Here is a 22,702-nt window from a genome sequence, read left to right on the forward strand (position 1 = left end):
GAGGAGCTGAAGGCAAGTGTACTCATGCTGTGCTCAGACCCAGGAGGTGGGGATAGGGCAAGAGCTGGGGGCACAGGCAGGCTGGGAAACTGGAGGCTTAGAGTTTTTTCAAAACTATTTATAAAAACAAGTTCGCATATTTATTTGAAAGAATGACAGAGAGAGAGAGAGATGGAGAGAGAGAGAAAGAGATATTCCATGTGTTGGTTCACTTCCCAAATGGCCATAATGGCCAGGGCTGGACCAGGGCTGAAGACAGGAGCCTCTTCTGAGTCTCCCATATGATTGGCAAGCTCCCAAAGGCTTGGACCATCTTCAGCTGCTTTCCCAGGTGTGTTGGCAAGGAGCTGAATGTGAAGTGGAGCAGCTGAGACACGAATTATTTCTCATATGGGATGTTGGGGTGGCAGGTAGTGGCTAATGTGTTGTATCACAATGGTGTTCCCAAGATAAATTTTTTTTAAAGAAACTCTTATGGGATTCATCTGTTAGCACCTCAAAGCTTATATTGCTTTTTTTAAACTCTAAAAAATTAAAATTGTAATTATTGTTATAAAAATTATAAGACTGTATGAAAGCAAAAAATGGCCTATAATTTCACTTATCAGAGATAATTACATAAGATTTTGGCATGATGCACATGAGGGGAATTCAGAAAGTTTGTGAAAAATGTGATTAAAAGAAAATGAGAATTTTTTTGTGAGTCTTTTGAAACTCATGTGTTCTATAATAAATGGCATACATAAATTAATACATATCATATAACCTTAATTAGTATTCTTTTTTTGCACTCTGGTTAGCTCTTCTATAACTTTTTAAGATTTTCTTCGTCAAGTAATTAAAAATCTCAGACTGTGACCTTTCTGCTATGTCTGGGAGGGCACTGGGTGAGTGGACATGATGTGTCCATCCCTCCCACATCATGTTTTCTCTGTCTTTGCCTTACACACACAGACATACATACACACACAGACACAGAATTCTCTTTCACACTGCAGTCTAAACTATATATTCTTTTTAAAATTATTTATTTGAAAGACAGAATTACAGAGAGATAGAAGGAGAAAGAGAGCTCTTCCATCCATTGGTTCATTCCCCAAATGGCAGCAAAGGCCAGGCCAGGGCCAGGTTGAAATCAGGAGCCAGGAGCTGCATCCGGATTTCCCATGTGGGTGTAGGAGCCCAAGGACCTGGGCTGCCCTCTGCTTTTTCGTGTGCAATAACAGAGAGCTGGATTGGAAGTGGAGCAGTTGGGACTTAAACCTGCACCCATATGTGATGCTAGGATTGTAGGCTGTGATGGTTTTATTCACTATGCCACAGCTCCAACCTGGACAAACAGTCTTGTATGAATTTTATACTTGAAGTCACTGACAGAGTCTTATAGAAGTGCACAGTAACCACCTTCCCATTTCTATGAATTCTAAATAAAAATGACAAGAGGACATCCACGATGGTGGCGGCATTGGGGCACACCCTGGTTCCCATCCCTGCATGCAGTCACCTTCCCTCCTTTCTCTCACACTCCTGCCTACTGTGCTCTCCCTGGTCCTCCCTTTTCTCCCTTGTCCTAGGGCCTCAGAGGCTCTTCTGCTGTGGGCCCAGGGTGGTTCTCTGGGCAGAGGCTGTCCCTCCACAGGCGATAGGTGATGGCAGCTGTCACAGTGAGCCAGGCCAGGTAAGGCAGCAGGAGCAAGGCGGCCAGCTTGTTGATGGGGTGCCAGATGAGCGCTGTGCTCACCACCAGTCCATACAGCAGCAGCAGGTGCAGCAGGGCCTGAGCAGAGAGGTAGGCAGGAAAAGGGGAGGGGCATGCTGGCCTTTGACCTTTGTGGAGCATCCTGCTCCCGAGAGCCAGAGAAATCTGACACCTGCTCCTGAAGGATCTACCAAATTACCTGCTTCTGGGGTCTGATGGTTTCCCCTTCTCTTTTTCCACCTCTGCCTTTGGGCTATCAGGTGCTTACCAGACCAGGGCTGCGGGCTTCAAAGAAGAGAATGAGGACGGTCCAGCTGACAGCGAGCTGTATGGCATAGAGGCCAAGGGGCAGTGCCAGGGGCCACCCAAAGCCCCCTCCCAGGTCCTTCCACACCAGGTAAGAGCCATAGCTGTAGAGAGAAAGGGTTGCCAAAGCACTCAATAGGAGGGTAGTTGGAGGAGGCCATAGGGACCTTGGGCTCCCAGAAAGAACCCTTGTGGGCTGAAATGTGAGCACTAGGGGAAGATGGGGAAGGTGGTGAGAAGGGCAGGACATGGTGAAGTGGAGGTGGGATGCTTGGAGCTTGGGGATGACTGGCTGCCCTCGTAGCAGGCACAGGGCCTTTCTGTCTGGGGCATTTATCACAGAAAGCCAGCTGGGTGTCACCCCTTTGTGGGCTGGTTTGTGCTGGTGGAACTCAGGACACAGGGTTTGAATCACACTCTAGTGGGTCCCAGGGCCCAATGGGAGAGGCAGGTGCTTACCCAATGATGAAGAAGATGGTGGTCCACACGAGTAGTACGACTTTGTATGGTGGGCACCAGGCCAGCTTCTGGGGGCCCTCACACCATCCCGACATCTGGTTGCTGGTGAAAAGCCAGACCAGGATGAGCCCCAGGTGGGGAAGGACCACGAAGACAGCCCCCTGAGGCCGCATCCACCTGGAGGAGTCAAACCTGGTGAGACAGAGAGGATGCTCATGATGAGTCTTTTTGCCGTGTCTCCCTGTCAGTCTCTAGAGCCCAACCCAAGGGCATTCCCTGGCCTGGAGCTATCTCCAGCCTGCCCCCACTGCTTGACCTGTTTTCTGGCTTCAACAAACTCACTCTCCACCCCTCTCACTGGGCACTCGGAGGACACTGCCCGCTGCTGGTAACTACTTCCAGGTTTCTTCTCTGGAGGCCAGGGTCAGGTATGACCGTCTTGCTAACCATCTCAGCAGGTTTATGAGGAGGCCAATAGTATCTCACCTGAGCTGGCAGTGACCGACGTGGCAGGATCACATTCTGAAACAGGAGCCAGAGGTTCCTGGGTCTCTGTTCTAGTCCCCAGCTGGGCCAACCCCTTGGCCCCAGGCTTATCTAACCAGGCCAGGTTGGCACTTGCCCGCAGCCCACCCAGGCTGGCCTCAACTGACACAGGGACATCCTCACTCCACAACCTGCGTTCTCACTAACTCCTGGAGCCTCAGGACTTGGGGGTCCTCCTACACCTTTCCATTGCCAGAGGAGCGGTTGCAGACACTAATCTAATGCTGGGTCTCTTTGAAAAAAAAAAATGTCTGGCTTTTGATTAAATAGCAGTCATGCTCATTTGCATGATATGTTGCATGTCATTTGCATGTAGTTGATGTATAGACCCTCCTCCAACCAAAGCCCCATCAAATATTCTCATTTGCTCAAGGTACTCCAGCCTCCTTCCCCATGATTGGTGGAAACTGTAGGGAAAAAAATTGCTTATTTTCTGGTTTAGGAATAACCACCTAAACCACCCTTTCTTATCAAGGGTCAGGACCCTTGTCCTGGAGGTTCCTAGAGCAGGGCTGACCAGTGCACCTGCCTGGACATCTGCCCATTAGCCTTTCTCTGCTCCTTGCCATCTATGTGTCCATCGCCCACTTTCCTGTCTTTGTAGCTTAGTTTTTTTCCCATTAATTTTCTGTCCCGTGTGGGACAGCTGGTCCTCCCTTTCTTCCTGTTGTTTACCACTCCCAGTATCTCCTTGTTCCGGGGGCTTGAATTCTGCTCCCCATAGGCAGCACCCCTTCCAGGCTAATGCCTAATGATGTATGATACATGGAAGGTGGGAGACGGGGAGGAGTGAAGGGTGGGGTTCCCAGCCAATCTGCCTTTCTCAGATGACAAGGGTGGTGACACTGGCTGGGGAGTCTAGGTTGCTGCTTGCAGTGGCTCCAAAGAGCTACCCCGGTCTGCCAGATGCTAGTGGATGGCTGGCCACTGGAGGGAGTTCCTTGATGCAGTAGCTTGAGAATTTGATCCCATAAGGCCTGGGCTTCCTCTGACAGCTCAGCTCCAGGCCAACACATTCTTGGTGTCCATGGTCTCTGCACTGTGTGAAGTAACTATAGGTGCCTGGGCAGGCAGGTGGTGGGTAAGGGTCCTCAAATTTTGCCAGAACTTTTCTGCAACTGAAATTGCTCCCACGTGAGACAAACTCCAGCTTTGGAAATGAGTTCATGATTGTGGACACAGGGCCTGGCTGCTGGTGCTTGCCAATGAACATAACTCTCCCAGGTTTGGAACTCTGACTCAACAGATCTTGCAAAAACTTCTCAGATGACTCAGAGCTCTGGACCATGAAGACAAACCCCTCCTCACTTTGCTCCCTGCCAGCATTTTGAGACCACTTCCTCTCCCTCCCACACCCTGGCTTATCACGTGGGTGGGTTGATCTCCTTCCCAGGCTGGCTGTCCTCCAACTGTGCCTTCGCACCTCCCCAGCCTGACTCCCCTGGGCCAGGGTGTCTTGCACCTTCTTATCTCTACCAAGTGAAGGAAGCAGAGGGGAGGGTGTTAGAGTAGGGGCAAGTACAAAAACAGCAGAGGAAAACACTTCCTTTGTTTTGTTTTATCTTTGGCACCTAGAATTGCACCTTTTTTTGTAGGGTATGATGTGACGTTTTGATCAGGGTATACTTGGTATAAGGATTAAATAAAGAGGAATTAGTGTGCCCACCACTGTGAATATTTATGATCATTCCTTTGTGGTGAGAACCTTCAAAATTCTTGGTTCTAGTGGTTTCATTATATATAGTGCCTTACTGTGGACTGTGGTCACCCGACCATGCACTAGGTCCCCAACTGTGCCTCTCCCCATCTAACTGTAACTTTGTACCCATTGACCTGCCTGTCCACTTGCCAGAGGCTGTCATGTCTGCCCTCCCCTGTTTATGGCAGTATTATTTGTAACGGCTAAGATATGAAATCCGTCTGGGGTCATTGACAGACAACACGACAGCCTTATAAAACAAGCCACTTCTGCCACTTGCAGCAACGTGTATGGAGCTGGAGGACATTCTGTTTAGTGACTGAGCCAATCTCGGATAGACAAAGGCTGCCTGGTCACAGGCACACACGGAATGGGAACATTCCGATCTCATAGAAGCCACGAAAATGGTGGAAGTTCTCTGTTTTCTCTAGGAGGTGATGGCTGGGAGGCTGACTGGGGGCCTTCAGCCCACAGTTCCTCAGCTGCAGGAGGTCAGACCATCAGGACATTCTCACCCTTTACCGTGCACTTGCTCTGGGACAGGCACCTTGCCAAGTATTAGCTCAGAAACGACATGGACGAGCATACAGAAGGTGGATGTCGCAATCTGCATTTGACGGACAAGGGAGTGAAGGCCGAGAGGGTCCAAGCTACATGCTGAAGATTTCACAGCGCAGGCCGACACTGGTGCAGTAGGTAAGGCAACTACCTGCAGACACCAGTTTGAGTTCCAGTTGTTCCATTTCTGATCCAGGTCCCTGCTAATGGCCTGGGAAAACAGCAGAAAATGGCCTTTGTACTCGGACCCTGCTAACCACGGAGAAGACCTGGGTGGAGTTCCTGGCCCTGACCTGGCTCAGCCTGGTTTGTTGAGGCCACCTGGTGAGTAAACCAGCAGCTACAAGAACTCTCTGGTGTCTTTTATTCTTTGTAATTCTGCCTTTCAAATAAATCTTAAAAAGAAAAAATGTGTATGGGGCCTGGTGTGATGGCTCAATTGGCTGATCCTCCACCTGCGAGTGCTGGCATCCCATATAGGGGTTGATTTGTGTCTTGGCTGCTCTGCTTTCATCTAGCACCCTGTTTGTGGCCTGGGAAATCAGTGGAAGATGGCTCAAAGCCTTGGGACCCTGCACCCATGTGTGAGACCCTGGCTTTGAATTGGCTCGGCTCTGGCTATTGTGAATCAGCAGATGGAAGCTCTCTCCGAATCTGTCTTTTCAATAAAAATAAATAGCTCTTTAATAAAAAAAAATTTAAAAAGTACATGGCCAGCAAATGGGTCATTCAGGTGAGCAGTTCAAATGTATCCTCTTCCCTCCTGCCTGGTCATTCATTCATTCATTCATTCAAGTCTTCATGGGACTCTGAGTTAGTAGCATCTGTAGTGGGAGCTGAGGAGACCTAGCAAACAGATGGGGACGTTTCCTTACCGGGGGTGCCCTCCCTGCTGGCAGACTCCAAGAACGCAGACTGGCAAACAGCCCCAAAGTTCAACTCCTTCTGCACAGGCAGTGTCCCTACCATCTTTAAGTAAGAGCACTGGGTGGTGAGAAGATATGTGCCCACCCCAGCAGGGCCGCCAGCAGCAGCTGAGCTCCAGTCTTCTCAGCGCCTCTGCCTAGAGCTACCTCCTCACAGTCACAGGTGGATGGGGAGCAGACAGTTCCACAACAAAAGGCATGGCCCCCCAACCATGAAGAGAAGTGAGGGTTCCATGGTCTGACCATGGAGTGCATGTGTCAAAGCTGAGCATCCTCAGAAGCTCAGACGGAGCAGTGACAGCATACCCAGGTGCACATGGAAGAGATGGCAGTCCATAGGAACCTGCAGAGGACACCTGGTACCACACAGAGGACAGAACAAATCAATCAGTTACCCCAGCCATGTGTGGGCAGTGAAAATCTGGGCAAATGGAGACTCTGAAGTGAACTCAGTCAGCCAGTGGATTCTGGAGAAATTTCATCGTGCCTGGAATGGCGAGATTGGCAGGAATTTAGAACTGTTGAGCTATCAAAACCACCTCAGCAGGACCCTCGGAGCATGCCCCACATTGGGCACCTGGGATGGGTGGGAGGCTGGGTGGGTCTTTTCCCTTTATCTCCCCCCTTATCCCAGATACAGAAACGATGATCTTACCTACTTTCCTGTAAAAACCAAACAAATAAGCAAAAAAAAAAAGAAGAGTGCACCCCCAAAAACGGCATGGACAACTTCAAAAGCACTGGAAAAAGGGGTTTTGAATGTTCTCAAAGAAAAGATAAGCATTTGAGATGATGACTAGGCTGCCTCTCTTCTTTTGCTGAGGACCCAATGCATGCAGTATAAAAACATCACACTGCTCCCCTCAGAGCACCTTTTTGAGCCCCAGCTGCTCCACTTTGGATCCAGCTCCCTGCTGATGCACCTGGGAAGGTAGTGGAGGATAGCCCGAGTGTTTGGGCCTCTGTCACCCACGTGGGAAACGTGGATGGAATTCCAGGCCCTTGGCTTCGCCCAGCCCCTGGCTATTAGAGACTTTTGGAGAATGAATCACAGGCTGGAACAATCTTTGCTCTGTCTCTTCCTTTTGCTGTCAGTCTGCCTTCAAATAAATAAGACATAAATCTTAAAAAGAAAAATCACATCATAGCCTATATATAAGTACAATTTTGATGAGCCAATCAAAAGTGAAGTAAAACCAAAGAAGTGACTTCCTGGGCCTTTATCTCAGTGATTGAGTGCCCAGACAGGGACTTGAAGGGGCAGAACTGTTTAAATGTCCTGGAAATATTGTTTTAGCATCTCCGCGAAGCTTCTCAAAGCTGCAGACTCCAGTCTCACCTCACTCCTACATGTCGGAGATCGCATTTTCACAAGGTGATTCCTGTACACTGTATAATTTGGCAAGTTCGGGCTAAGGTTTTTGCCTCCTCTTGAAAGCCTTTGTCTGGGCCACCACTCACCAGCAGAGGTCGCTGTAAGGAGGGGTTTCATGTGCAACACCTGTCTCCGGCTCCCCTTTTCTGTCTCTCCCGACTTCCCCCTGACCTACACGGCCGAATCCACTGGCCTCTGGGATCCTCCGCCTGATTTCCCCGCCTGGGCTTGACTTTGCCAGTAGGCAAGGACACTCTCCCCTACCTCTCCTTAGGGCTGCTGCGAGGCAGGGCTCTGGCGGGAAGCTCCAGGCCACTCCTGCTTGCATTCCCCGCCCATCTCCTGGCCTCTCTGTTTCTCAGAGAAGGAACTTCTCTTTCCGGACCCAGCAGCAAGCTCTGAGAGCACCTGGACGATCAGCTGAGCACACCTCCACTGGAGGTAGGTGGCATGAGTCGTGGTCGCTTGGTGCTGGGTGGGGAAGGGCCAGGCCTGCGGAGCCTGTTCTAGGAGGAGGAAACCCGGCCTTCGGCAAGGGCCGCTACCCAGGAGCTTAAGGGAAGAACACGTGTGTTGTGTGCTGGTGAGCCCGTCTGTCAGTGGCTCACACTGGGATGCATCGCCTCATCCCTGTACTTTTCACTGTGATGGCCGGAGCTCCCTGGCTCAGGTGCTAGGGAGGTGTAGGAAGTGGGTGGGGGAGCAGGTTGAGTGCTTATTTAACCCACCGCAAAGGGAAACCTGCTACAGGAGGCAGCGCCTAGGGACAGGGGCGCCAGCATGCTCAAGGAACTACAAGTTGAGGAAAGGCTACTCAAGATGACCTGGTGCCTGGGGCAAGACCCACGGGAGGGAGGAGCGGTAACAGGAGGCGGCACATGGAGTTGGCACCCTGTACTCCGCCCTGGAAGGCTGCAGGTGTCACTCGGCCAAATCCGGGGGACTTTCCCCTCCCTTTCCCCACTTCCAGAACAGGGGGCTGAGGCTGCCCGGTGTCCCAGGGGGCTGCACCATTCCCGGGCTGGGATAGTGAATGATTTTCCCTGGGAGACCCTGAAGGGCTGTGGAAGTGGGAGCGGTCGCACCAGAACCAGGGTACCCTGCTGTACCAAGCAGTGGGAGTTGGACTGGTCTTGGGAGGCCCCCTGCAATGTGGTTGCTATGGCAACAGTGAGCCGTTCCCCCCCACTTCCTTCCCCTGAGCCACCTGTTCCCCTTGCTGTTGTGGTGGACCCTGCAGGCCAGGGAGTGGGGCGTGTCCCTGGGAATGGGGACCAGGATGGGCCCTGAGGTCCCTTCCTTTTTAGCTTTATCTTCCAAGGAGGAAAGGAGAACTGGGGGAGAAGATGCGATGGAGGGCCTGTCATCCCTGCTAAACCTTGTCTCCTCCCTTCCTAGTGTGGCTGTGAAACCTCCTGCCCCCATCCTCATCCAGGGAGGAAAATCTGGCTTCAAGATCTGTGAAATGCAGATAAAGGGATCCAGCGAGACAGCCACACCAAGGGCTTTACCTCGGGGGCACCGGGTGTAGCTCCAAGAGCCCTAGTGGTAGCACAGTGAGGATTGCAACGCTGCTGATGTGGTAAAAGCGAAAGAAGCAGTGAGGACTCCAGGCCTCCACCCCCGCAGCCTCCACACTCAGGGCACTGGCAACTTCTCCAGTTCCTCTGTGTGCCCTGTGAACAGTCCAGTGAGGGCTGTGCCCCCCACCCCCACCCCCCGGCCCTGCAGAGTTGGATTTCAGAGCCAAGGAAACATCCCTGGCCTCCACTTCCCGTCTTGCCTGGGTCTTTAACCCTGAGGGTGGTGGGGGTGGGCAGGTAGCTTCTGCCCCTGTGTGGGAGGGCTAGGAAGGGTGGGTGCGTGGGGGTGCAGTGGATGCCAGAAGCTGTTCCAGGGCAGACAGCAGTGGGTCAGCTCCCAGAAGCCCCTGAGGACTTGGGACTGTACTGCCTGTTGTATCCAGTACATGACCTGTGCTCAGAGCACATTCATTTGAGCAGGAACGACCTGAATGATGGCATAGGGTCCAGAATCACTGTGTGGTGGGAGGGCAGAGCAACAACCAGAGCTGCTATTGCCAAAGGCAGGTGTGCTGGGGTGGAGGGGTGTGTGCCGTGGCGCTGAGGGGCTGTCCGGGAGGACAGATGAATAGATGGGTAGGGCAAGGGAGGGCAGCAGCAGATCACACAGCAGGGATGAAGGGCAGAGAATAGAACCAGCCGGGCGTGGGAGTGGGTGCTGGAAATGAAGGGGGTGGGAGGCAGAGATTGGAGGGGACACAGATGCCCACTTGGGGGGACCTCATTTCTGCCTTCCTTCCTTCCTTCCTTCCTTCCTTCCTTCCTTCCTTCCTTCCTTCCTTCCTTCTTCTTCCCTCCCTCCCTCCCTCTCTCCTTCCTTCTTCCCTCCTCCTCTCTTTTCTTCTTTCTTTCCTGCTTCCCTCCCCTTCTCCTTCCTCTCTCACTCTTCACTTCCTCTCCCCCTCCTTGTTTTACTTCTACTGTTGTTAACTCTGGTTACTCTCCCGTTGGGTGTCCTCCTGTGAGCTCCCTGCAATTCTTTCTGGCGGAAGGAAGGGCATCAACAAACACACCAGGACACTGTTTTATCATCTACAAATGCTTTCTATGTGCTCTCAAGCCATTCCCATGCTCATCTGAATGATCATTTTTTCTTTTTATTAGCTTTCAGAAACAGTTTGAAGTTAATACAAAAATGACTTGTATGAGGAATTCAAAGAATATGGAAAATGGGATTTAAGACAATTCAAAGTTCTTGCTCACACCTCCCACCCTCTCAGTCGGTTGTGTTTTTGAGTTGTGGTCCATGAGAATGGTTTGCAAGTGTGTTCTTCCAGACATGCCCTGTCTGGGGTGGCAAGCATGAGGCCACATGTCTACTGCATTCTAACAACACAGCAAATTCCAGTTGAGGTATGCCACATGTATAAAATTCACACAGGTTTCAAAGGCTTGGAACGGAAAAAGAATGAAAAACAGCTCATTGATATACTGATATTGCTTTCCTGTTGAAATAATAGCATTTCAAATATAGTGGGATTAAAAAAAAATACAATATTGGGCCTGGTATGGTAGCCTAGAGCTAAAGTCCTCGCCTGGCACAAGCCAGGATCTGATATGGGTGCCAGTTCGTTTCCTGGCGACCCTGCTTCTTATCCGGCTCCCTGCTTGTGCCTTGGGAAGGCAGTTGAGGATGACCTAAGGCCTTGGGACCTTGCACCCTGAGTGGGAGACTTGGAGGAAGTTCCTCACTCCTGGCTTTGGATCGGCTCAGCTCCAATCATTGTGGTAACTTTGGGAGTGAATCAGTGGACGGAAGATCTTCCTCTCTCTCCTCCTCTATGTATATCTGACTTTCCAATAAAAATAAATAAATCTTAAAAAAAAATACGGTATTGATTTCTCTTGTTTCATTTTCCCTCTGCTGGTTCACTTGCCAAATGGCCACAGTGGCTGGAGGAACCCCGGAGACTGGAATTTCATGGCAGTCTCGCCTGCCTGACAGGGACCTGAGCACTGGGGCTGTCTTCCTCTGCCTTCCCAGGTGCTCTAATAGGAAGTGGGGTTGGAAGTGGAGCAGCTAGGGCTTGAACATGAGATGATGGTATCACATGTCTTACCCTGCTACACCGCAATGCTGGGCTTTCACAGACTTTCCTATATTAGCACTTTTATCAGCAGAAGGTAGCTATTTTTACAGATGAGGGGAATGAGGCACATTAAACAATAGGATGAGCTCCACCAATCACGGAGGCCATGGTGGCGTCTAAACTCATGTCCTCTAAGTCCAGGCCCAAATTCTAACTGTGTCAGAGGAGCTCTCCTTGGTCATGAAGAGTAAGGACGGGGTGAGGCTTGCGTAGAGGAATTGATCTGACTGGGATGTGCTGGTGCCCTGGGATAAAGGCACCTTGCTCCCTTGTGTAGCTCCCTAGATGCCAAGGCTTTGCTTTGCTTGTGTGAATTTTGGTTGCATACAATTTTCAATCAGCACATAATGATACATATTTGTGGGGTACATGTTATGTTTTACACAGGTATACATTGTGCCAAGATCAAATTAGTCATTACCACATCTATCACCTGAAATGTTTCTCATTTCTTTGTGACAGGCCATTCAAAATCCTTTCTTCAGGCCTGGCATGATGACTCAGTGGCTAAATCCTCACCTTGCATGGACTAGGATCCCATATGGGTTTGTCTCCTGACTGCTGCACTTTCCTTCCAGCTCCTTGCATGTGGCCTGGGAAAGTAGTATAGGACGGCCCAAAGCCTTGGGACCCTGCACCCATGTGGGAGACCTGAAAGAAACTCCTGGATTCTGATTGGCCCAGCTCTGACTGTTGCAGCCACTTGGGGAGTGAATTATCAGACAAAAGATCTATTTCTATCTCCTTCTCTCTGTAAAATATGCCTTTCCAATAAAAATAAATAAATCTTAAAAAATCTCTTTAAAATCACAATTACAAGACAGAGAAGATATATCAGAACAGAAAAATCTAATAGCTCATATTTTAATTTTACCTTTTTTTTTGGATTTGATTCTGTATATACTCAATTAAAAGTTTTCACTGGTATTATTCAGGATTATATTGTAATTTTTTTTCTTACACTCGTTAGATTTTTATATCATGGTTATACAGGTTTCTTACAATGAGTTGGAAAGTGCTTGATATTTCTCTGTTTTCTGAAGGAACATATTATTATGTCGTTATTTCTTCTTCAAAGGTTAGTAGAATTCAATAGTAAAACTATTTAGGTCTTAAGTTAACTTTAGGGGGAGATTTTTTAAATGAATTTAATTTCTTACAGAATATGAGGTGATTAGAAGGAATTATTTTCTTTTCACATCAATTTTCTGTAATTGTTTTTGAAGAAATTTGTGCATTTCACACAAATTGCCAAAATTGTCGACTCAAATTATTTAATGTCCTCTCAAAAAATTAAAAATAGAGCTGTCTTTTCATCTCACAATCCTTCTACTAGCTGTATATTCAAAAGAAGTGACATCATTTTGTTGAAAAAACATCTGCATCCCATGTCTATGGCAGTACTGCTCACAATAGCCAGACCATGCAATCAACCCATGGATCCATCAAAAAAAAAAAAAAAAAAAAAAATGGTAGCTGTGCACAACGGAAAAGTGCAGAAAGAAATTAAAATTCTGTCGTTTGTGACAGTTTGGATGAGTCTGGAGGGCATTGTGTTAGGTGAAATAAGGCCGGTACAAAAGACAAACACCACATAATTTCACTTAAATGCAGGACTTAAAAACTGTATCACATACAAGTTGAGAGGAGAATAGCAATTCCAAGAGGTTGTGGAGGGATGAGGAGGGGAAATGGAGAGAGGGATGCAATGAACCAGGAGGAATGAGTTGGGGGGTTCTACTACATAGCAGGGTGACAGTATGTGCAGGCAACACTGTGTATTTTTAAATAGGTAGAGGAAAGGATTTTGTTTTGAAGATATATTTATTATTATTGGAAAGGCAGATTTTTAAAAAGATTTATTTATTTTTATTACAAAATCGGATATACAGAGAGGAGGAGAGACAGAGAGGAAGATCTTTCGTCCCATGATTCACTCCTCAAGTGAGACACAACAGCCGGTGCTGCGCCAATCCGAAGCCAGGAACCAGGAACCTCTTCTGGGTCTCCCACACGGGTGCAGGGTCCCAAAGCATTGGGCTATCCTCGACTGCTTTCCCAGGCCACAAGCAGGGAGCTGGATGGGAAGTGGAGCTGCCGGGATTAGAACCGGCGCCCGAATGGGATCCCAGCGCGTTCAAGGCGAGGACTTTAGCTGCCGGGCCCTGGAAAGGCAGATTTACAGAGAGAAGGAGAGACAGATAAAAAGATCTTCCATGTGCTTATTCACTCCCCAAGTGGCCACAATAGCTGGAGCTGAGCCAATCTGAGCTTCTTCCAGGTCTGCCATGTGGGTATAGATTCCCTAGGATTTAGGCCATTGTCTACTGCTTTCCCCAGGCCACAAGCAGGGAGCTGGATGGGATCCTGGTGCATGGAAGATGAGGATTTAGCCACTAAACTATAGCACCGTGAGCTAAAAGTTATTTTATTTTATTTATTTTAAAGGCAGAATTACAGAGACAGCAAGAGATTGACCTTCCAGCCACTGGCTTACTTCCCTGATGGCTACAATCCAGGGCTGGACCAGGCTGAAGCCAGGAGGCCGGGGCTTCATTAGGGTCTCTCAGATGGATACAAGGGCCAAAACAGTTGAGGCATCTTCCACTGATTGTGCAGGCACATTAGCAGGAGCTGATTTGGAAGAAGAGCAGCTGGAACTTCAACTGGCACTAATGTGGGATGCCAGCCATGTAGTTGACAGCTTAACCCACTATACCACAGCAACAGTCCCAAGTTTTGTGTTTTTTTGTGTGTTCTCATCTTGACAGTTACTACCAATTCACTTCTAATATAGGCCACCCTAAAGCATTTCTTGTGTCAATCTGGTGGAGATGAATTCCTTAAATTTTTGCTTTCCTCCATTTGTAGATGCTAGCTTTGTTGGGTATAGAATTCTTGGCTGGCATTTTTTGTTTTAGAAGTTGAGTGTTTCATCCCATCCTCTCCTGGCATGTGTGTTTCCCCCCTCAATTAAAATTAATTAATTGATTTTCACTTTTTATAAAAGGCAGAGAGCTGGGAGTGGGGAGAAGGGAAGAGGAAGATACAGAATTCTTCCATCTACTGGTTTACTCCCCAAATGTCTGCAACAGTGGAGGGTGGACATGCCTAGAAGTCAATCCAAGGCCCTCCCCTTGGGTGGCAGGAAATCAAGCGCCTGAGCAGTTGTTGAAGCCTCCCAGGGTAGGCATTAGCAGGAAGCTAGATCAGGTGCAGAGGTAGCCAAACCAGGTGCTCCCATGTGGTATGTGAGTGTCCCAAGAGGCATGTTACTCCATGCCAAATGCCCAGCTATGGCCTGGCCTGTAAAGTTTTAGCCAAGAAGCCTGCCATTAATCTAGTGGGTACTCCACTATAAATGGTCTGACACTTTTTTTCTGCTATTTTTAGAAGTCTAGCTTTTTAAGAATTTATTTTTTTGACCATTTGACTATAATATACTTTGGAAATTGTTTTTTTTTTTTTTTCCAGTCAAATTTGTTAGGGGTTCTTGGGGCTTCCTGGACCTGGATATTTGAGTCTTGCCCTAAATTTGGAAAACTTTCTAGCAATTCTTTTATCGAGCATGTTTTCTGTACATCATTTTTCTTCTGGATAGTATGAGTGCTTGTTTGCTTCCTTGGGTCCACTAAGTCTTGAAGGTTTTCTTCTTTTTCTAAAATTTGTTTTTAGCTCACTGGGTTTTTTTCATAAGACCTGTTGTCTTTAAGTTCAGAAATTCTTCTGTCTGCTCAGTTCTGTTGTTGAGGCTTTCCATTCTATTTTAAATTTCATTTATTGAATTATTTAGCATCAAAATCTCTGGTTTGTTCTTTTTTTATGATCTCTCTTTGATCACTTTCTAATTCCTATCATTGATGTTCTCAAATGGTCTTCCTTTGTGTCTCACTAAGCTTCCTTGAGATCATTTTTGGCATTCTTTGTTGGACAATTCATTGATTCCCCATTTCTTTGTGATCTGCCCCTGGAGAGTTGTTGTGTTCCTTTAGGGATGTCACGTTTCCCCCCTTTTCATGCTTTTTGTGCCACTGGGATGGTTTTCTGGCTTCTGGTGGAGCACTTGCTTCTACTAGTTTTGTGGAGTGATTTTCATAGTAAAGGATTTTTTGCTGGCAGTGTGTTCTAGGGCACTGCTGGTATACTGTGCTGGCTTTGGGTTTAGGTGGGCACTTTAGTGTCTGTGCAGCTTTTTCAGCATTTCTTGGTGGGGTCAAGTCCCTCCTGGCTCAGGGTTGACCTTGAGAAATTGAACAACAGATGCCAGGTACTTGCTTCCCCCTGTTCTGTATCATCCAGTGCTGGTTCATACTCCCGCCTCACTCCACAGTGGGTAGTCTTCCTCCACACTTTGCTGTGTGAGGTTTGGGGCAGGCTGTGGAGGGAACACCTTGGCCAACTGGTAAATGTACTTCCAGATGCTCAGTGTGCAGACACCGACTTGGGATCGGGTCTACTTCTGGATTCACTATAGCAGACCTGGCCCTAAGGCTTGGACCTTATCCTTCCTCATTCTGCACCCGAGCAGGAGGCGTCTTTTCCAAGTTGTGTCGCTTATAGTCGGAAAGTAAGGCGATGCAGCTCGCTCTGTTTTTGTTGCACTAAAACCACTATGACCCCTCACCAGGCTTCTTCCCCTCTTGGAAAGGTTGCTTGGTACATGAATAAACTGTTCAAATGAGTCTCCCTGTGAAGAGACTGATGGTGGGCGATCTGACTCAGTCATCATCTTTGGATTTCAAACCTTGACCTCCACCACTTACCCAAAGTTGTGCCTTGCCCTGACCTCATCTTTTCCACAGGACATTGGCTGGCACAGGGGTGCAGCAGCGCCAGCAGCACCGAGTGACCATGCGGATGTGTGCTCAGGAAACCTCCTTCCTCCAGTCCTCCCAGATCCTCCTGTTGGTGGGCATTCCCGTGGCCGGCATCCTCCTTCTGGTCCAATGCCTTCGATGGCACTGTCCTTGGTGGCTGTCAGGGGCTTGCCGGAAGCCAGATGCCCAAGAGGAGCCAGTATCCCAGCCCATCCCCCTGCCAGAGGATGAGCCCCCCAGGCAGTGCCCGCCAGCCACTCTGTCAGAGATGTCTGCCTTCTACCAGGAGCTGCACACGCCTACCCAGGGCCAGACTGTTGTCCGCCAGCTAATGCACAAACTGCTGGTGTTCTCTGCCCGGGAAGTGGATCACCGTGGCGGTTGCCTGATGCTCCAGGATGCTGGCATCTCCCTGCTCATCCCTCCAGGTAATGGCTCCCAACTCCCTTCTTGGCAGCCAGGTGTGCAGCCTGGGCATTTGGGCACCACACTATCCCCTAGACATCTGTACCCTTCTGAAGGTACAACTTCTGAAGATATCAACTTCCAAGATGGACACAGCATCTATCTTGTAGGACAGCTTCCCAGCAGGTGGAAATAGAGTGCCTGTTCTAATGAATCACTCTACAGTGACAGGTCTCCAATAAACAGAAAAAAGAGCACTCTTCATAAATTCATACCAGGCCCTGTGAGGGCTGGTGGTGGCCCTGAAGAGAAGGGCTGTGGCTTGCTTCAGAGTATATCCTACATGACTCTCTGTGGTCTCATTCCAGGCTGCTTCCCTGCGTGTGCCCTACTGGGTGCCATCTCCACTGTGTGCCCGCCTCCACCTCATTCCGCCCCCCCCACCCCACCACACTCTAGCCTAACCTCATTCAGGGGTAGTTGAATACTTAAACTCAAAATCCATCCCAGCTCTTCATCTCTGCAGGTGCTGTGGCTGTGGGTCGCCAGGAGCGGGTGTCCCTAATCTTAGTGTGGGACCTGTCGGATGCACCGGTACTGTCCCGAAGCCAGGGCCTGGTGAGCCCTGTGGTGGCGTGTGGTCCCCATGGGGCTTCATTCCTGCAGCCTTGCATCTTGACCTTCAAACACTGTGCCCAGCAGCCTGGTCAAGCACGCATCTATAGCAGCAATACCACCCTACTGGACAGCAAGGCCTGGAAGCCCCTGGGCCGGCAGGGGGCATATACCTCCCGGGACGAGTGTCGTATCCAGCTGTCCCACTTCAGGTAGGCAGGTGCTCCTTGGTTTGCCTCCTGCCCCAACCTCTCTGTATGGCACAGCTCTGTCTGGCGCAGCCTGTAAACTCTTTGTCCCAATGTGCCTCTCCAGGTCCTCTGTCTCCATGGTTCCATTCCAACCCTGTGCTGGATGGTGCATTCTACTGTTGTCTCTGCCTGTCTGGAGGAGTCTGTTCCATCTCTACCTCTGGCTCTGAAATGGTCCCACTACTCTCTGTGCCTCTGTCATGCCTGTTCCCACACACTTAAGAATCAGTCCCACTCCTGACATTCTTTAAGAATCTCACGTCTCATTTCTCTCCATTTTGTTGCCTTCTGAAGTCTTGGGGACTCTGCCTTCCGATCTTCCGACAATCCACTGATCAGAAGAGGTTTCCTCTGTGGGAGCCCTGTCCAGCATGGGAATCCTGAACTCACCTTCCCCCTCTCCCCTGCCAGACAATACCTGTTGGTGCGCCACCCTGCTCGCATATGCTCACTCTTGCTTCCCAGCCTCACCCCTCCCCAGTACCTTCCCATATACGCCCCTGTGCCATGTGCTCTCCTCTCCTCCTGGGGAGGCCTCCACAGAGCCCCCTCGCCAGTGGGAGCTTTGCAGTTGGGGGTTGGAGTTTCTGCTTCCCCTGGCAACCCTGCACACCTCTCCCTGCACAGCCTGTACACCTGCGTGCTGGAGGCCCCCCGGGGGCAGGCTGCCCGCAAGTGGCTGCAGCTAGCTGTCTTCTGCTCACCGCTCGCACCGGGGCAGACGCACCTACAGCTGCGTGTCTACTTCCTCAACAACACTCCCTGTGCCCTGCAGTGGGCTGTGACCAACGAGCAGCCCCATGGAGGGCGCCTGCGTGGGCCTTGCCAGCTCTTCGACTTCACTGGGGCCAGGGGCGACCAGTGCCTGAAGCTCAAGTACATCTCTGAGGGTGAGGGAGGTGGGGGGCAGGGTCAAGGGGAGCCCCTTAAGGTGGAGAGTGTTGGGCTCTCCCATTGGGTCTTTGGAATCCCAACATTTTCTCCCAGACTCAAGGAGATCTTTTGGTTTTTAACTTCCTCCCTCAGTTGCCCACTCAGTCATTGCTACCAGGGCCCCCAGGACAGGATGAGGCCAGATTTGGGTGGGAAGGACAGGAAATGGAGGTATCCCAGTCTTCTCTACTTTGGTCCTCTTTGCTTTGTGGGTTGTGCTCCTGGGATTTCTGGTGAGGGCCCCTGTGTTTCTGAGCCTGTGGGCAGGGCACACAGCGTGTGTCTGCTTCAGGGAGTGAAGGGGGGGTCGTGACTGTGCGGGATGGGAGCAAGTTCACTCTTGTCCCCCCTCCCCCAGGCTCTGGATCTTCCCACTCACTCCTACTGGTCCCTGAGTTCCCCACGCTCTGCCTCCTCCCCAGGTTGGGAGAATGTGGATGACAGCAGCTGCCAGCTCGTTCCCCATCTCCACATCTGGCATGGAAAGTGCCCCTTCCGCTCCTTCTGCTTCCGGAGAAAAGCAGGTAGCCCAGTTGTTGCGGCAGGCCCCCTCCAACACCTCTCTTCTCCGCTCACTTCCCGGGGAGTGGACTAGGAGCTCTGCCACCCTGCTGCTATAGCCCAGCAGCTCCAGGAGCTCCTGACAGAGATGAGGCCACACTAACCAGGCCCAGTCTCCACTCCTTCCTCTCCAAAGCCTTCCGGGAGACTCTCACTGACTTCTCCAGCTCTCCTGCCCTGGGTCTCGTCCTCTCCCAGCACCCATGTTCTGGCTTTCTCTTTGCAGCCAATGAGAGTGAAGACTGTTCTGCATTAACCAATGAGATCATTGTCACCATGCACACCTTCCAGGATGTGAGTGGGCTGAAGGGCAGAGGAAGGGAAGGGCCTGGTGGGAATGGCCTGGGTACAATGGGTAATGGTCTGGGGCCATGATACCTCTCAGAGTTGCTTAGCCTGCCTGGCCTCCAGGGTAGCCTTCCTGCCTTGCTTTTTCTTAACTTTCCATGGATAAACTCAGCATGAGGTGAATAAACCCCAAACAGGAATAATCCCTTCTCCCCACTTGGGGGAACTGGGGCTTGGGTAAATGTGATTTCTTTCTAGCTTGATAGACTGCGTCTCGGAGGCAATGTTTTCTGTGATGGGGGAGTAATGGGAACGAGGTCCTGAGATGCTAGGATGGGAGCTGGATATCTCCCCCTCCCGCCTGCCCCAAGGACAGGATGCAGTCAGGGTGGAGAATCTTGGAGGACTCCCACACCAATCTTCCTTCCCACCCACCTGTTCAGTGGCAGCCAGCTGCAGGGAGACACTCCCAGGTTGACAGGAGGGAAGCCAGGCAGGCTGGAACAGAGGGAGGGTGGTGCATGTGCCTGAGTTCAGTGTCTCCATTCCTCTCCCTGGTCCACTCAGACCTCTTCCTGGTGGCCTAAAAGGCATTGCTTGGTCTCATGTCCTTGCTCCCAGAGAGGCTGATGAGGGTGGGATTCTGAGGCCAGGGGAGCAAGCATGGTGGTAGTAGTGGTGAAGTGTCCCTGGGAAACAGGCTGAGGAACAGAGGTAGGTCCAAGAACCACCTTAGGCTACCCCCCCCCCCACTTCCTGCCCCTCTGTGGTTGACGCAGGGCTTGGAGACCAAGTACATGGAGATCCTCAGATTCCAGGCATCGGAGGAAGAATCCTGGGCAGCCCCGCCCCCCGTGTCCCAGTCACCTCCATGCAACAGGTGAGGTGGGGGTTGCCCGTGAGATGTCTGGGTGGGTCTTGCTGGTGGAGGCTGCCTGTGAGATGTCTGGGAGTCCCCAGGGCAAGTCTAGCACTTGCTGTGCGTGTGTGTGTGTGTGTGTGTGTGTGTGTGTCTCCCATGCTGCGTCTCTCTGGCCTTTCCATCTGAGAGCATCCTCTCCCCTCACTCTAGGCTGCCTCCAGAGCTCTTTGAGCAGCTACAGATGTTGCTGGAGCCAAACAGCATCACAGGCAATGACTGGCGCCGGCTGGCCTCCCATCTGGGGCTCTGTGGCATGAAAATTCGGTAGGAAGAGGGTCTGGGGCTGTAGATGGGAGAGGAGGCTGGTTGGGTTCAGGGCATCCTCAGAACACAGTCAAGGGGGTGACTTGGAAGTCAGGGACCCCTGTTCTCCCTAAAAAGGTTAGCCTTCCTGTTTATCACTGTGTCCTCCCTATCAAGAAAGATGCTTGACTTTTAGTAGGTCCTTGACCAATGTGTATCAGAAATCAATCACCCTGGAAGTCATTGCATTCCTGCCGAGTGCTTGCCAGGCTGTGTCCCGAGGAGCAGAGTGGCAATACTATAAGACAGCCTGTCTAATGATGTCACTGGGTGCTTGGCACGGGTTAATTCAATAAATGTTGTCAATCATAACAGCTATGCAGCCATAGCCCTATGAAGGGATTTACAAGCAAGCAGGAGACAATTCCTTTTATTAACACATTAATTAATTAGAGAAAGAACCATCCATTGGTTCACTCCCCAAGTACTGGCAAAGGGTGGGGCTGGGAGCTCAGTCTTGGTTTCCCACTTAAGTGGCAGGGACCTAAGTACTGGAGCCATTCTAAGTACTGGAGCTCCTTCTTGGGCCTCCTGAGAGGCAGGTTAGGCATCCTAACCTAGCAGGCATGCTCCGCAGCTGCCGCTGGAGAACCAGCACACAGACTATGATTGCAGAGACCAGAGAAGCTTCACCTAGAGAGGTGGGACTAGCGCCAACCCCTGGCACAGGTGGATTTAAAAAAAAAGTCGCCTGTTTATTGAAGCATGTCTCATGCACCTGCTCTGACTTGCAAACCATGGGATGCAAGATGAATAAGCTCCTGGGAGCTTCCACTCTAACAGGAGATAGAAGGAGCTTCAAAATAGGCCATTTGCAGGCCTCAGCGCCTTGGACAGGCAGGCCAGAGCAGGGCAAGCACCAGGACTCTAAGGGAGGGAATTGTGGATTTTGCTGGAGTGCCAGAGGCAGCGAGAGGAGGAGCCACTTCCTTCCTCTCCTCGTTCCTCTCATTTGCCCACCCGCCCTCCCCGGGACCAGGTTCTTGTCCTGCCAGCGCAGCCCCGCCGCCGCCATCCTGGAGCTGTTTGAAGAGCAGAACGGCAGCCTGCAGGAGCTGCACTACCTCATGACGATCATGGAGCGGCTGGACTGCGCCTCCGCCATCCAGAACTACCTGAGCGGGTCGCGAGCCAGCAGCCCTGCCCCGGCCCGCGGGGGCGCCCAGGACAACAGAGGCGTGGAGCTGGATGAGAAATTCTGAGCCGCCGGCGTGGGCATGGGGAGACTGGCAGGGTGCCTCTCCCCGCCCCCTCGTGTCCTTGGACGCCTCCAGCAGCAGCGCCAGGCTGCGCCTCCTCCTCGGGACTCTCGGAGGTGCTAGGGGAGGCCCGCCGGCTTCCCGCTCGGGCTGGCGGACTTTGCCCCGCGTGCAGGGCGCTCCTGGTCGGCAGGGGGCGCGGGAGCCCAGGAGATGGCCAGGGCTGCTCGTTGGGGTGGGATGGGGGAGCTCCCCGCAGCTGCTTCCCTCACCTCACCCATCGGCCGGGGTCTGTGGAGGAGCTGCCCCGGGTGGGCGCCGTCCAGGACTGGCCAGGTCCCCAGTATTCACAAGCACGTAGCAGGATAAGGTCCTTGGCGCTTCTAGCCTGGAGAGATTGGGATTTGTGAGACTGGGACGGAGGGAGGGGGCAGTCCCCATGCACCCTTGTTGTGCAGGGGTCAAGTGGCGTTCCTCGAAGCCCAGGGCGAACCCTATGGCCGCCCTGCCCTGTGGGTGGATCAGCTGAGTGTGGAAGGACCCTGGAGGAGTAGAGAAGGGAGGAGCCAAGTGTGCAGGGGCCTTCGAGGAGAGTGCACCACCAGGGGCGTTGGGGGCAGGGCTTGCCCGGCTTTTTTTTTTTTTTTTTTTTAATCTTGACTTTGTTTTCCTGGTTCCATGTTTGAAACCATGTGTCTTGCCTGGTGGCTGAGCCTGTGCAAGCTGGGTGTTTCCTCTTGGGCGAGTGTCTCAAACCAGCGTTAGAAATCAAAGGGTTTGGGCCCGGCGGCGTGGCCTAGCGGCTAAAGTCCTCGCCTTGAAAGCCCCGGGATCCCATGTGGGCGCCGGTTCTAATCCCGGCAGCTCCACTTCCCATCCAGCTCCCTGCTTGTGGCCTGGGAAAGCAGTCAAGGACGGCCCAATGCATTGGGACACTGCACCCGTGTGGGAGACCCGGAAGAGGTTCCTGGTTCCCGGCATCGGATCGGCGCGCATCGGCCCGTTGCGGCTCACTTCGGGAGTGAATCATCGGACGGAAGATCTTCCTCTCTGTCTCTCCTCCTCTCTGTATATCTGGCTGTAATAAAATGAATAAATCTTTAAAAAAAAAAAAAAAAAGAAATCAAAGGGTTTAATGCTGTGTTCCCAACGTGAGGCATCAAAGGC

General features: G+C 51.1%; 2 protein-coding genes across 4 annotated transcripts; one reads left to right on the forward strand and one right to left on the reverse strand.

The window, feature by feature from the left end:
- Window positions 1–1,011: 1,011 nt before the first annotated feature.
- TSPO2 (translocator protein 2) lies at window positions 1,012–3,031 on the reverse strand. Of its 2 annotated transcripts, none has more exons than XM_058663497.1 (4): window positions 2,951–3,031; window positions 2,465–2,656; window positions 1,968–2,109; window positions 1,012–1,777 (listed from the first exon to the last, which is right to left on the reverse strand). In XM_058663497.1, the coding sequence occupies exons 2-4, from the start codon at window positions 2,635–2,637 to the stop codon at window positions 1,571–1,573; spliced, it is 522 nt and encodes a 173-aa protein (XP_058519480.1). In that variant the 5' UTR covers window positions 2,638–2,656; window positions 2,951–3,031; the 3' UTR covers window positions 1,012–1,570. The 2 variants fall into 2 exon arrangements, with proteins under 2 accessions (XP_058519480.1, XP_058519491.1); XM_058663508.1 differs by lacking the exon at window positions 2,951–3,031 and adding an exon at window positions 2,807–2,876.
- UNC5CL (unc-5 family C-terminal like) lies at window positions 1,986–21,825 on the forward strand. 2 transcript variants are annotated; one of them, XM_058663435.1, is made up of 11 exons: window positions 1,986–2,096; window positions 5,464–5,591; window positions 7,931–8,009; window positions 16,044–16,486; window positions 16,990–17,290; window positions 17,957–18,219; window positions 18,685–18,786; window positions 19,050–19,117; window positions 19,891–19,991; window positions 20,184–20,297; window positions 21,316–21,825. In XM_058663435.1, the coding sequence occupies exons 4-11, from the start codon at window positions 16,093–16,095 to the stop codon at window positions 21,536–21,538; spliced, it is 1,566 nt and encodes a 521-aa protein (XP_058519418.1). In that variant the 5' UTR covers window positions 1,986–2,096; window positions 5,464–5,591; window positions 7,931–8,009; window positions 16,044–16,092; the 3' UTR covers window positions 21,539–21,825. The 2 variants fall into 2 exon arrangements, with proteins under 2 accessions (XP_058519418.1, XP_004590398.2); XM_004590341.2 differs by lacking the exons at window positions 1,986–2,096; window positions 5,464–5,591 and having other exon boundaries at window positions 7,730–8,009.
- Window positions 21,826–22,702: the final 877 nt, after the last annotated feature.

Source organism: Ochotona princeps, chromosome 1 (assembly GCF_030435755.1).
Source record: "Ochotona princeps isolate mOchPri1 chromosome 1, mOchPri1.hap1, whole genome shotgun sequence".
Classification (NCBI taxonomy): domain Eukaryota; kingdom Metazoa; phylum Chordata; class Mammalia; order Lagomorpha; family Ochotonidae; genus Ochotona; species Ochotona princeps.